The 15175-nt window shown below is 44.5% G+C and overlaps 1 protein-coding gene across 3 annotated transcripts; it reads left to right on the top strand.

The window, feature by feature from the left end:
* The first annotated feature begins 1692 nt into the window (after nucleotides 1-1692).
* On the top strand, nucleotides 1693-9932 carry LOC132420143 (acyl-coenzyme A thioesterase 6-like). Of its 3 annotated transcripts, XM_060004267.1 has the most exons (4): nucleotides 1719-2414; nucleotides 4374-4576; nucleotides 6396-6985; nucleotides 9658-9932. In XM_060004267.1, the coding sequence occupies exons 1-4, from the start codon at nucleotides 1829-1831 to the stop codon at nucleotides 9725-9727; spliced, it is 1449 nt and encodes a 482-aa protein (XP_059860250.1). In that variant the 5' UTR covers nucleotides 1719-1828; the 3' UTR covers nucleotides 9728-9932. The 3 variants fall into 3 exon arrangements, with proteins under 3 accessions (XP_059860249.1, XP_059860250.1, XP_059860248.1); XM_060004266.1 differs by lacking the exon at nucleotides 9658-9932 and having other exon boundaries at nucleotides 1693-2414; nucleotides 6848-8882; XM_060004265.1 differs by lacking the exon at nucleotides 9658-9932 and having other exon boundaries at nucleotides 1732-2414; nucleotides 6396-8882.
* The last annotated feature ends 5243 nt before the right edge of the window (nucleotides 9933-15175 follow it).

Genomic DNA, 15175 nt, shown 5'->3' with positions numbered 1-15175 from the left:
CCAAAGAAGGTGATGTTGTGTATACGGTGCGATTGGAAGAGAGTCCTCTATTATGAGCTCCTTCTGGAAAACCAAACGATTAATTCCAACAAGTACTGCTCTCAATTAGACCAAATGAAAGCAGCACTTGATGAAAAGTGTCCGGAATTAGTCAACAGAATCCGCATAATCCTTCATCAGGATAACGCAAGATCACATGTTTCTTTGATGACCAGGCAAAAACTGTTACAACCTGGCTGGGAAGTTCTGTTTGTTTGTTTTTTGCGGTACGCGAGCCTCTCACTGCTGCGGCCTCTCCCATTGCGGAGCACAAGCTCCGGACGCTCAGGCTCAGCGGCCACGGCTCACGACTCACGACTCACGACTCACGGGCCCAGCCGCTCCGCAGCACGTAGGATCCTCCCGGACCGGGGCACGAACCCGCGTCCCCTACATCAGCAGGCAGACTCCCAACCACTGCGCCACCAGGGAAGCCCTGGCTGGGACGTTCTGATTCATCCGCTGTATTCACCAGACATTGCACCTTCGGAATTCCATTTATTTCAGTCTTTACAAAATTCTTTTAATGGAAAAAATTTCAATTCCCTGGAAAACTGTAAAAGGCACCTGCAACAGTTCTTTGCTCAAAAGGATAAAACGTTTTGGGAAGATGGAATCATGAAGTTGCCTGAAAAATGGCAGAAGGTAGTGGAACAAAAGGGTGAATATGTTGTTCAAAAAGTTTTTGGTGAAAATAAAAAATGTGTCTTTTATTTTTACTTAAAAACCGAAGGCACGGGATTTTGGATACAGGATCAGACATAATGCAAATTCCTGGAAACTTCAATCAAATGGGAAAGACTATGTGTTCAAGGATATGGAAGAGCAAGGATCTGACTGAGGTGAGCAGGTTTTACTACCCCTACAAGTTGGACACGGAGGACCAAAGGAATCCTCTAGGGTGGTTTTATCACTCCCTGGTATTTTAACTTTTTATTTGGCAATAATTTTAGAGTTACAAAAACGTTGCAAAAATAGCCCAGTTATACTCTTCATCTTGATTTCCCTTAATGTTAACTTCTTACATAACCATAGTACAAAATTTCAAAATCAGGAAGGTAACATTGATACAACACTATTAACCATGAGATGATTATTGAAATTAAGGTATTGCAATCTTGGAGAAAGAACATACTCAAATGGATAGATACTGGCTGCTAAAAACAGAAACGTGGAGCTCTCTTGGCCTACCAAATGGTAATAGGAAATAGTACCAGGCCCAGGATCATCAGTGAAACCACACCTAGGATACTGGAATAACTGGGAGTCTGTTCCCACCTCCTGCCTCTTTCCCCTTTAATTCTCACTTGGGGTTATCGGAAAAGCAGATGGATCTGGGTGTTGACTGAGAATTACAGAAAACAATGAATTTTGTGTTAACTATGGCTGACATTGTTTCTCTATAGGAAGAGCTTTCTAAATCACCCCTGACTGAAATCCTGTTATTGATTTTACAAGCATTGTTTTCAATCCCAATACGTTTTAAATATCAACAGCAGTTTGCTCTCACTCGGCAGCCAGCGATTTACCTTTACAGTCTTGCCTTCTGAGAGGCAAAACTAGGAAAATTCTTCCCAACATAAAGTTCCTGTGTGTCTGCTTTCGCTCTTGCTTTTAAAGGTCGGCCACTGATCGGCAGGACTTCGCGGCCCTCCAAAGAGTTATAGCAGGCTGCTCGGCCCCATGAGGCCTTAGGCTGCAGGTAGGCAGCCTGTCGCTAGAGGGACTCTAGTTTCTAACCTTCTTCACAGCCCTCTGAAGTTGACCTGAGATCTAAAAAAGGCGCAAAATGGTGGTCTCATTTCCAGCTCTCCTGCGACCCTTCCGACTCTGTCGATGGGACCCGACACCCTGGGCGCGGTTGGCAGGGCCTACAAAGCTCAGGACCGGTGACCCAAACTCTTGGACCCCTGCCAGGATGGCGGTGACAGTGACGCTGGAGCCCGCGGGCCGCTGCCGCTGGGACGAGCCCAAGCGCATCGCCGTAAGCGGCCTGGCCCCGGGACAACCGGTCACGCTGCGCGCGTCCCTGCGCGACGAGAAGGACGCGCTCTTCCGAGCCCACGCGCGCTACTGCGCCGACGCCCACGGCCAGCTGGACCTCGAGCGCGCGCCCGCGGTGGGCGGCAGCTTCACGGGCGTCGAGCCCATGGGGCTCCTCTGGGCTTTAGAGCCCGAGAAGCCCTTGCTGCGGCTGGTGAAGCGGGACGTACAGACGCCCTTCTCCGTGGAGCTGGAGGTGCTCGATGGCCACGACCCGGAGGCCGGAGGGCTCCTGGGCCGGGCGGTGAACGAGCGCGACTTCCTGGCGCCGGGGGTGCGGCGCGAGCCCGTGCGCGTGGGCCGGGTGCGCGCCACGCTCTTCCTGCCGCCAGGTGAGCAGCCCACTTCCCAGGCTGTTGTGGAAAGCCAGGTAGAGTCCTGAGACCCTGGGCGGCCCCTTGCCTGTCTAGGGAACCCCGTGGTTGTGGAACTTCCCTAAATTCGTCCCCAAGCTCCAAAGTCTATCATGAATTCTGGGTGGAAGTTTCTCCTCTAAATTTCAGGACACTTCCTGGAGGAACTGCCATTCCCTCAGCTATATGCTAAAAGTTCATTCAGAGTACTCAAAAAGTGTATTTATGCTGCTATGTGCCAGCCATGCAGCTGTGTCTCAGATACTAACATTAGGCAGTGACTTCTGCTGGTGTGCAGGAGTGATTTGGGCCTTCTTTCACATCAAACTTCAAAGGAAACTGAAACCCAGAGATAGAGGCAGTGCCCCATAATACTAAAAAACAAACAAAAAAACTCCCTGAAGGTCCCCTCCCCCATAATAAACAGTCTGTCAGTGTTTCTCAACCTGGAATGATTCTCTTCCACTCCAGGGGCAATTGGTAATATCTGGAGACATTTTTGATTGTCACGATTGGAGAGGGTGCTATTGGCATCTAGTGGGTAGGTGCTAAACATCTGCAATCCACGGGACAGCCCCACAACAAAGAAATATCTTACTCCAAATGTCTATAGTGCTAAGGTTGAGAAACCCTAGTCTAAGTGAAAACAAGGTGCTTGGTAGGTAAAAGTGGCCTGTAAACAAGACAACTGACCCACCCCTTCCAACCACATTCCTGACTGAAACCCCTGCTACATAGAAATGCTGGAGTTGCCACTGCTCACAGAATTCCTAAACTGAATTCTGTGATTATTCTCCAAAACAGGAGGCCCTGCTTTATTCTTACAGCTCTTCAGCAATTCACAGCCTTAACTAGCCCTGCCCACTCAACTGTGAACTCCTGGGTCTGGAATTGGGACTTATACATCTCCATATCTCTGTATGCCTAGAGGCTTACACAGGGATATAATAAGAGCTCAATAAATCATACTGACTGATTCAATAAGAATGTCCTAAAGACTTTAATTTCTTATAAAATATTTCAAAAAAAAAAATCTTTCACTGCCCAGCTGCGATATTTCAATCAAGTCAGTTGTTCACTATTTTAGTATCTACTCTGTGGCCCATTTAAAATGTATTGTTTTCTGACTCAAAGGCTTTTTGTAAATAATGCAGAAAAGTTCAATTATTTAACAAATATGTGTTAAATCAAGGACTATGCTACATACAGTAGCTAGCAAATTCACTCATGGGCCTCACTGTACCTACCGCCTAATAGAGGATACCGGCAGCTATACTTGGATCTGTAAGTGTGGTAAGTGCTATGATAGGGGAGGTACAGGCCCAGGGTGCTGGTGGGAACATATAAAAGGCTATGTAATTCAACTCAGCCTTGGAGGGCATCTGGGAAGTCTTCCAGGAAGGGAGCTCTAAACTTAGATTTGAAGACTGATGAGTCAGCCAGTTCAGAAATGGTGGAGAGGGGAGGAGAATAGTGTACACCATTTTCAGGGCCAAAGAGAGCATAGCACATTTAGGAATGGCGTTCTTTAAGGCTGGAGCAGAGGGTGTAAAGGAGGTGGGGAGTATATTCTAATAATCCCCTGTATATGTAGAGCGCTTTACAGCTGTCAAAGCATTCTCAGTTTTGGGGGGTTTTTTTGAGGAAAATTTGGTGGAAAATGTACATTTCATCTTACGTTATTTCTAATTTGGTTTATATTACCGTTGTTGTTTTTTGCAAATATATGAAAAATTACGGAGAAAATAAGGCATTTCCCCCCCTCCCTTCTCCCCAAAGTTTATTAAAAAAGACAAAGTAAAAAGAGTCCTTTTCCACCAAACTCCCACCCACAACCTTCCTTGCTTTAAAAACTTCTCTTTGCTGACTGCCAAAATCTGAAACCCAAGAATGTCTTTTGAGTGTCTAAAACTCCTTATGATTTGTGGTGCTCTCCAGGCACAGGACCATTCCCTGGAATCCTCGATCTTTTTGGAAGTGGTGGTGGCCTTTGTGAATACAGGGCCAGCCTCCTGGCTGGACATGGTTTTGCTGTGCTCGCTCTGGCTTATTTCAGATTTGAAGACCTCCCTAAATATTTGAATAACGTGTGCCTGGAGTACTTTGAAGAAGCTGTGGACTTCATGCTGCAACATCCAAAGGTGGGTTCTGGTGCTCACCTGAATGCAGAGGAGAGGGGGTAGAGCAGACACAGGGCTGGATCCAAAAGCTCTACCAGGACACCCAGGGCTGGAAATATGCCATGAGACACAAAGGCTCCTTCAAAAGTTGTTAGGATTATTATTTTCATTTCTGCCCATCTCTCTCCAATCCCTTAAGACTCAACTGTTTAGTTCCCTTTAGTTCTTGACCAGAATTCAAAGAGCTAGACTAAAAAGTTACTAACCTTAAGTTCTGGTTCTGTATCTACCACCAAGTGGCATTATAATCCTGAATAAGGCAGTTTCCCTTTCTGGAATTCAGTTTTTCTCATTTGTAAGAGTAAGGTAGGGACTTCCCCAGTAGTCCAGTGGTTAAGACTCCGCGCTTCTGCTGCAGGGGATGGGGGTTTGATCCCTGGTTGGGGAACTAAGATCCCGCATGCTGTGCAGCACGGCCCCCCCCCAAAAAAAAAGATTAAACGTATAGAGAAAAAAGTGACTGTAAAGAGATTTTTGAGACAATTGGTGACATTTGAATAGGGGTGTATTCGATGATATTAAGGAACCATTAATTTTGTTAAGTGTGTTAATGGTATTGTGGTTTTGTAAAGAAAGTTCTTATATGAGACTGGAAAAATTAATTAAAACATTTTGGTATGATTATCAATGGAATACATAGTCTTTGCTACTATCTAGACTTAAAGAAACCCAAACATTCTAATGTTAAGGAGTAAGATGTACTGCAAGGTCTAACTCTGTTAGAATTCAGGGACTGGTCTCAATAGAGCTGCTAAAACCTAGATGATCATGAACTGTGATGACTGGTTTATTTATGGGATATAAGCCCCCAGGAACAAGAAGAGACCAATATATACCATCAGTTCTGCCCTTAGACCTAGGCAAGAGGGGCTTCTGCTCTGGACCTTTTGTTTTAGATGACCACTCTCTGGCCTTCCTTTGGCTGCATCCCTGACCACAGGGTGCGGAGTTTGAGGGGCCAAGGGAATGTGTCTACCTGGAAGCCGTGTGCCCCTCACACCATGCCCTTTGGATCTGGAACCCCACAATTATCTTCCAACCAGCTCTGATCCTGCTTCCAAGCCCTATGCCTCTTCTCTGGGTCCCTTAATGTGAACACACCTAGGCCTTAAACATATAGGCTAGGGTGTCCAAACGCATGTGTGAGAGGGCCCTTATGGTACATGATGGAGCCAGGCAGGGATGGGAAGAGAAAGAGAGTTGGCCAAGGACCAGGGACTAGGGCCAGGGGCTGGCACTCCCCCCATGCCATGTTCTAGTACAGAATCCAGGAAGTTCTAAGATATGAAATTTGAACCTGACCTTATAAGTTGTTATGGAGGTATATTTATCAAGGTAGCAGAAAAGAATATATTTTATTTAATTTTCAAATATTTATAACTTTTAAGTATTTAGGTATAGGGTATATGGGCCTCTGTGTGTACTCTTGACCTAGTCACCATAAATGTTAGTGGAGGGCCTGTGTACCAGGAAATTAATTGATTTGTTTGGGACTTCCATGTTAGTCCAGTGGTAAAGTTTCCGTGCTCCCAATGGAGGGGACACGGGTTCAATCCCTGGTCAGGGAACTAAGATCCTGCATGCCGTGCCAGCGCAGCCAAAAAAAAAAAATTGATTTGCTTATTAGAAGATACGTTTGAACTTTGTGGATTGTTGCATAAGAAAGGAAAGCAAATGACATGTGAGAAAGCTGCCTAGACAATGTAAAATCACAGTTTAAGTTCTCCCTTCATGAATTCTAGACTTGTTCTCTCTCTCTTTCTTTCTCTCTTTTCATCAGGTGAAAGGCCCTAGTGTTGGGCTTCTTGGCTTCTCCAAAGGAGGTGACCTGTGTCTCTCAATGGCCTCTTTCTTGAAGGGCATCACAGCTACTGCAGTTATTAATGCCTGTGTGGCCAACACAATAGCTCCTCTGCATTACAAGGATATGATTATTCCTAATCTCAGCAGTGACCCAGGAAAATATAAAATCACTGAGTCAGGCCTTTTGAATTTGGAGGATATTTGGAATGACCCACTGGAGAAACCCAACCACCGAAGTCTTATTCCATTGGAAAAGGCCCAGGGACCCTTCCTGTTTATCGTTGGCATGGATGATCATAACTGGAAGAGTGAATTCTATGCTCAGATAGCCTCTGAACGGTTACAAGCCCATGGGAAAGACAGACCCCAGATAATCTACTACCCAGGAACTGGCCATTGTATTGATCCGCCTTATTTTCCTCTTTGCAGAGCCTCTGTGCATGCAGTTTTGGACCAACCAGTATTCTACGGAGGTGAGCCAAAGGCTCACTCAAGGGCACAGGTAGATGCCTGGCAGCAAATCCAAACTTTCTTCCATGAACACCTCAATGGTAAAAAATCTGTCAAGCCCAGCAAATTGTAACATTGTAATCATAGACCATATACTGTTAATAAAAATCCTAGTCATATAACATGTATTAGGTTTTCCAGAGAACCTAGGAACCTTTTTGTAACAAAGCAACCATCTCAGCTTCATTGTCAGGTCCTACTGGATTCTGAGCCTTAGCAACACTACTCTCTTCACTGCTGGGTCCATCCCTTTCTCCCCTGAACTTTTCCCAGTGTATAGGCTTAACTCTGATCTTATCTGTAGGACCAATCTTAACCTTAAGCAGGAAAAATGTAAGAAGTGCCTGCCCAAGTCTCAACTGCTGGCCTAGATTTGGCCTTCTGTTCTGGTTCTGAGGACTGAGCTTTTGTACTGCTAAGAGTCCCATATACTCTTTGGGTCCTAACTGACCATGTCTGAACCTTGGGAACCTGCGCACTTGAGCCCCTTAAGGAGTGGACTCTGCTTCGTTCTTGTTTCTGAACCCCACTTTGAAGATTGGGGGCATTGACATACTTAGTATCCTAAGCTTTGCTTTTATTTTATGAATGAGGCCCTAGACTTCGATTTCTTCCTTACTGATAAAGTATTCTTTACAAATTTTGAATTTAAAATTCAAAGGATACTTTACAAAGTAAAATTGAATCCTTTACCAAAAAAAATTGCTGTAAGCAAAACAGTTTATTGATATATACTTTTGATATACTTCCTCTGTGTTTACCGTCTGAATTCTCAATCTCAGTACTTGGCTACCTAGAGAAATGCCTCGATGCCAATAGATTTTCAGGACTTAGTCTTTGGATGTCAGGTTATGCCTGACAAATTAGACTTCTTCCTGGTACCATCGGTTCCTATTACATTCCTACTGGGAAGGACTGGGATCAGTCTATCTCAATCCATTGCCTTATACTGGGCACTATCTAGAGTCATGAGACCAGAGCAGAGGGTGTTCCCTGAGTGCAAGAACATTTTTCTCAGACACATCACTTGGCTTGCTGGGCACATACTGTCTTTCACCAATTTGAGTCTATTCAAGCAAATGCCCATTAGATCTTAATCTAATGAGAAGGGTTCCTTACTTAATATTGACCAATTGTTAAAAATACGTGTTGAGGGGCTTCCCTGGTGGCGCAGTGGTTGAGAGTCTGCCTGCCGATGAAGGGGACACGGGTTCGTGCCCCGGTCCAGGAAGATCCCACATGCCGCGGAGCGGCTGGGCCTGCGCGTCCGGAGCCTGTGCTCCGCAACGGGAGAGGCCACAGCAGTGAGAGGCCCGCGTACTGCAAAAAAAAAAAAAAAAAAAAAATACGTGTTGAGTGTATTTATTCACTATGAGTATAATTTTCTGTGATTTGAATCCTTAGAACCTGTGCTTTAACTCACTCTGAGGTGGTCCTGCTACTCTAGAGATGCCTTTGGGCTGGGGTTTCATAGGAAGAAGTTATAAGGAAAACGGCTGGGAGGGTGAGAGAAGTGAGGGGTGGAAAGGTAACACCAGAAGCTTAAACATGAGGGTGATGACTAAACATATCTGTGTACTAAAGCACTAGGTGTAGGGATGGCCCTACATCCTAATTTCTTCCTTACTAATAAAGTAGCCTTGGAATGCCCTATACTGACTAAGATATTTGGTCACTTTCCCCTCAGAGTTGATCATATATGGCCCCCTGTCTCTAAGATTTGAAAAGGAATTTCAGGTTGTTACAAAGCTACCTAAAATGTGGTAAATGTGAATTAAAAGGGAGAAACAGAAAAGGTATCCATAAAATGGAGCCAGAAATGAGGTCAACACAATAGTGCTTACTATGAGGCCTATATACTTGCCTTGATTGGGCCACTCGTTCAGTCATTTGTTTTCTAGTGGTTTATGCAGAGAAGGAAACCTAATCAGTTACACAAAATTTACAGCCTTCATAAAATAAAATCAAAGCTTAGAAATCAGTTTCTCCCAAAGGCTGTCTTACTAAGAAACATTAAATGATGTAAAGGGTAGTACCCTCAAGGTTGCCTCTACAGTAGATATAAATCCCAGGCTCCATCGCTTACTGTGTGACCTTGGGTAAGTTATTAACCTCTCTAAGCCTCGATTTCCTCATCTATAAAGTGGGGATAATTATAGTGATAAGAATAGAAACTACTTCATTGGGCTGTTGTGATTAAATTAGGTCATCCAAGTAAAGCATGTAACATATTTAAACTCTCAAATATTAGCTCTTACTATTTCAGATGAGGAAATTGAGACCCAGGAGGGTTAAGAAATATATCTGGTTGATGAGAGAACTGGGCCAGTCCAACTCCAAAGTCCATGGCCTTCATTAACCATTTGGCTCTACAGCCTTCCAACCTGAGGAGAGAAGCTCAAATAGTGCAGAGCTGACTGGTGAGGATTACTTAGCTGGAAAGTCAAGGATAAGTTAGGGTCCCATAATGGAGGCTCCATAAGCCAAATTGGAGAGTTCAGATTTATGTATTTATTTTGGAAACCACCATTTTATTGAGCTCTCCTCACCGCAGAGACCTATTTCAGCAGTCTTTTTGCCACAGGCATCACAGACACAGGGGTGTGACCAGCGCGCCCCCCACTGCCCACTATTTGACCCACCCATGAGAGGGAGATGGAGAGTTTAGACTCAAAATAAGAAATAAGGAACCATTTTTTAACATACTGATTTTTGTTTTTCAATGACAGTAATTTTTCCCTGATGCTTAGTGGCTCAAAGAAGTTGAAGCCTAAAAGAAACTTAGTTGGAGACACTTAAAAACAACAACAGCAACAAAAAACAAATCAAGGGCTTCCCTGGTGGCGCAGTGGTTGAGAATCTGCCTGCCAATGCAGGGGACACGGGTTCGAGCCCTGGTCTGGGAAGATCCCACATGCCGCGCAGCAACTAGGCCCGTGCGCCACAACTACTGAGCCTGCGTGTCTGGAGCTTGTGCTCCGCAACAGAGGCCGCGACAGTGAGATGCCCGCGCACCGCGATGAAGAGTGGCCCCCGCTCGCCGCAACTAAAGAAAGCCCACGCACAGAAATAAAGACTCAACACAGCCAAAAAAAAAAAAGTTGGATCATATATTCAAAAACAAAAAATCAGAAAATATAACCAAATTCAGCCCATTGTTCTGCTTTTGTTTGTACGCCTAATGCCCTTGAATGTACTTCCATCAGGATGAGAAAGGCCAATGAACCATTTTGAAAGCAAATATTGATACATGTTTTTGTCAACCACTGATCCTTTAAGAAATATTTGTATAAACCTGTTACAATTCTCAGCAAACTGAAAACCACAAACACTTCTTAATTCTTTCAGAGTATCATGGTTAAGCTATTGTGTACATTCATTTTAAATGGTCTTTGCACACTGGAAAGATAAAAGCTTGTGGGAAGCATTCTGTTTTTTCAGGTGGTACATGCAGAGATGCACAACATCCAATATTTATGGCCACTATAATGATGGATGTGGGCGGCAGAAGTCAAAATTCTTTGAGTTAGGGACTTCCCTGGTGGCGCAGTGGTTAAGAATCCGCCTGCCAGTGCAGGAGACACAGGTTCAAGCCCTGGTCCGGGAACATCCCACATGCCACGGAGCAACTAAGCCCGTGAGCCACAAGTACTGAGCCCACATGCTGCAACTACTGAAGCCCGCGTGCCTAGAGCCTGTGCTCCGCAACAAGAGAAGCCACTGCGATGAGAAGCCCACACACCGCAACGAAGAGTAGCCCCGGCTCGCCGCAACTAGAGAAAGTGCTCGTGAACAACGAAGACCCAACGCAGCCATAAATAAATAAATTTATTTTTTTAAAAAAATTACTTGAGTTGTTTTCTAAAACTGGGAGTCAGCCATGTATTCTCCAAAGACAGAGAGACTTTAAACAAGTACTTTTCAAAAAGACAGGGTTGTTGGTCCAGTAACCATGTGCTTTCGGTGGCAAATATTTTCCATCCATAAATCAGAATACGTGATAATTACAATCTTATTTATGGGGTAAGAGGGATAAGATATATATCTGAAAATGAGATTGTTCCAAAGGGAATTCAGGATTACATATCCACACATCTTACTTGACATAGCAGTTTAATAGAATGGTTTTACCTGGGTTAATTAACCTCATTTTACATGTACATTTTAAGATAGAATTCTATACTGGAAAACAAATTTTAAATTACATATATAAGTACATTCTTCATTGTAAAAGATTCAAGTAATACAGATAAAATTTAAAAACCTCTTAACTCATTGCTCAATCGCAGTCTTCTCCCAGAGGTATTTACTGTTACCAACTTGAAGTGTAGCCTTCCAGAACCATTTTGTATACATGGACAGTTTTATTTTGTGAGTTCTATGCCTTTTTCTTTTAAAAAACAAACAAACCATAAATGTCATATAATGTAAGTTTTTTTCCCTTCATGTAAAAATATACATTTTTAATAATTATGTCAGGCCACAGGACAATATAGATTATTTCCACAGTGTATATACATCTGTACTCTGCCTCATCTGAAACGTTTAAACTTTAATCTCGACAGTCTTTTTTTCTTTTTTAACAGTCTTTACTAATCCAGGCAAAAATAACCTCAAGCAAGAAAAGGGATTTGGCGGGAGCCTAGTACATGGAGCCTCCAACTAAGTTTAGGGAACAGTGTCCCCTGATGGCCAGAGAGGGATTTTAGAGAAGGCGACCGGAGGCATTTTGTCAGAAATCATTAATTTCTCATTCTCGACACGTCGAAGGGTAGGCTAGGTATAAGCTCCTGCCTCTTCCGGACGATCCCACTTCGGGATCTCCAAAAGCACAACCGACCCCGGGCCCTCCTAAGTCGCCCCTTTTTGCAGCTCTTTACTGAGTGACGCCCCAGGAACCAGTCCAGGTCCTCTTGAGACCCGGCCTGCTTTTTCCCCGCCGGGCCACGCCCCTCCGGGCCCAGCCCCTCCTGCTGCACTCCGGCCGGCCCCGCCCCTGCTCCCGGCCCCGCCCCGCCTACTGAGCCCAGTTCCCCTTGCGCCAAAGCCACGTCTGTGTGCCTGCGCTCAAAGCCGCACCGCGAAGATTCCCGCACCCAGTGACTGGCGGCTCAGGCCGTGCTCCGAACTCCCGGGACTCCCGTCCAGCTTCGGAAGTCTGTCTCCACATCATCCCTTTCCTCCCAAAAGGCCGCGACCCTGGCCGTCAAGCGCAAGACTGGACTAACCAATAAGCTCCTGGGTATTAAAGTGGAAGGCTTAGGCCCCAGGGAGCGGGGCCCTTTGGGGTTCAGTGATCGAGGCCGCCTCTTCCTCTCGCCTGCCGGCAATGAGGCGGACGGCAGTGGGGCGGGAGGTGTTGGACCCGGCCAGGGACCGATCTCCGAGCTCTGGGCGGCGACTTCAGGGGCGTGGAGCCCATGGTGCTCCTGGGCAGCCTAACGCCGGCCGGCTCGGAGGATGCCTCCTCTGCAGGATGCCGAGGGGAGTGATGAAAACCCCCTCAAAGTGGAGGTGACCGTCCACCACGCGCCGTGTCGGCTGGCGGTGCAGCTGAGCCCGGCGCCCGCCTCCGCCCAGGTGCAGCACAGTTCTCTCCGCGCCGAGCTCGGCAGCGAGCTGGCCGCCTGCGCGGCTTCCTACTGCCCCCTGGTGCGTGAGGCCTTTAATGCAGAGAGCCTTACAGTGGATTTAGGGACTGGACTTAAACTGGCTTGCTTTGCGAGTTAATTTGTCGTCTGAGAATAACGCGAGTGTCCTATTTTTTAAACACATGATATCGTTTATTCTGGAAGCATTTCCCCCTAAAAAGACAGTATTTTAAAGAAAATTAGCTTTTCATAGGCACTTGTATTTCAATAATCTGGTGAAGTTTTGCATGGTTTTCCATCACATGAGAGTTATTTCTCTGAAGTGCCAATTACGTTATTCAATAAGATACTATTTTTTAAATTTTATTTAATTTATTTTTTATACAGCAAGTTCTTATTAGTTATCCATTTTATACATATTACTATATATATGTCAGCCCCAATCTCCCAATTCATCACACCACCCCCCCACGCCCACCCCATGCCTCTTTCCCCCTTTGGTGTCATATGTTTGTTCTCTACATCTGTGTCTCAGTTTCTGCCCTGCAAACCGGTTCATCTATACCATTTTTCTAGGTTCCACATATATGCGTTAATATACGATATTTGTTTTTCTCTTTCTGACTTACTTCACTCTGTATGACAGTCTATAGATTCATCCACGTCTCTAAAAATGACCCAATTTCGTTCCTTTTTATGGCTGAGTAATATTCCACTGTATATATATACCACATCTTCTTTAGCCATTTGTCTGTCGATGGGCATTTAGGTTGCTTCCATGATCTGGCTATTGTAAATAGTGCTGCAATGAACATTGGGGTGCATGTGTCTTTTTGAATTATGGTTTTCTCTGGCTATATGCCCAGTAGTGGTATTGCCGGGTCATAAGGTAATTCTATTTTTAGTTTTTTAAGGAACCTCCATACTGTTCTCCATAGTGGCTCTATCAATTTACATTCACACCAACAGTGCAAGAGGCTTCCCTTTTCTGTAGGCAATGGTTCTGAATAGACATTTCCCCAGAGAAGATATACAAATGGCCAATAAGCATATGAAAAGATGCACAATATCATTAGGCTTCAGGAAAATGCAAATTTAGCCACAGTGAGATACCACTTTATACTCACTAGAATGGCTACAATAAAAAAAAAAGAAGAAAAAGTGCTGGTGAGGGGGTGATGAAATTGGAACCCTCATACACTGCTGGTGGGATTGTAAAATGGCATAGCCACTTTGGAAGCCTTGCTTTGCCTCAAAAATTAAACACAGAATTGCAGTATGACCCAGCAATCCCGTTCCTAGTTATGTATCCAAAACAAATGAGAACTGCAAAACACACAAAAACTTAAATACAGGACTGTTCACAGATACAGTATTCCTAGTAGCCAAGAAGTGGATACAACTCAAATGTCCATCAGTCGATGAATGGATAATGAAATTTGGCATATCAATTTAATGGACTATTTAGCAATAAAGAGGGAAGGAGGTACTGATACATGCTATGACATGGATGAAACTTGACAGCATTACATGGAAAAGAAGCTAGTCACAAAAGACCACATATTTATGACTTCCTTTATTAGAACTACCCAGAATAAACAAATCTACAGAGACAGAAAGTAGATTAGTGATTACCCAGGACTGGAAATAAAGACGGTTGTGGGGAAATGGAGATGACTACTAATGGGTACTGGGATTCTTTGGGGGATGATGAAAATGTTCTGGAATTAAGTAGTGGTGATGGTTGTACAACCTTGTGAATATACTAAAAACACTGAACTGTGCACTTTAAGTAAATGAGTTTTATGGAATATAAATCATACCACATAAAGATCTTATTTTTTTAAGTAGAATGCACTCATAAGATTTGCATACAGCTAAATAAAAATTAACTTTGACCAAGTGAAAATAATGTTTTCATTTACGTAAGACTCAAAAGTTGGCAAAACAAAAAAACACTGTTTAAAGATACAAATGTGAGTCGGAGCAGTCCAAGACGCCATAGGAAAACTCTGAAATCACTTCCTCCCATGGACATACCAAATTTACAGCTCCAGTTGGAATACTTTTCCTCTGAAAAGGACCTGAGAACATGCACCTCCAAAACAGAAGACAAAGTTACATCAAAAATCGTAGAAGAGGCACAGACGTGGCCTTACCTGGGACCCCACCCTAGATGCTGTGACCCCACAATAAGGAGGGATCCCATAAATACAGAATTCTCCCTCAAGGTGTGAATGGATTGTGCCCCACATCAGGCACCCCGACCCAGGGGGCCAGCACTGGAAAGACGACCCCCACACCTGAAAAAAATCTGATTTTGAAACTCAATTGGTACTAAGACCAGGAGAATCATAGAACCATAGGGAACAGAGATCCCACTCTCAGAGGACTCTCATACAAACCCACTGGCCCTGAGATCCAGCACAAAAGCAACAGATTGAAAAGCGCCTAGACCATAAGTGAGGTAGACGCATTTACTAACTTTAAAGTGGCTGACAGCAAGACAAGAACCTGTAGCGTCTTTATCTGGGGACGGAAGCACTAGTGGACACCATTTTTGCAAGCTCAATCTAAGTTGCTGGTGACAAGCCTACAGGAGCCATTTTTGGTGCCCTTCCTCTAGCCTGCTAGCACGGGAGGGCATGCTCTGCCC

Source organism: Delphinus delphis, chromosome 2 (assembly GCF_949987515.2).
Source record: "Delphinus delphis chromosome 2, mDelDel1.2, whole genome shotgun sequence".
Taxonomy (NCBI): domain Eukaryota; kingdom Metazoa; phylum Chordata; class Mammalia; order Artiodactyla; family Delphinidae; genus Delphinus; species Delphinus delphis.
Note: the sequence above shows the minus strand (reverse complement) of the source record. Positions and strands in the feature narration are given on the sequence as shown.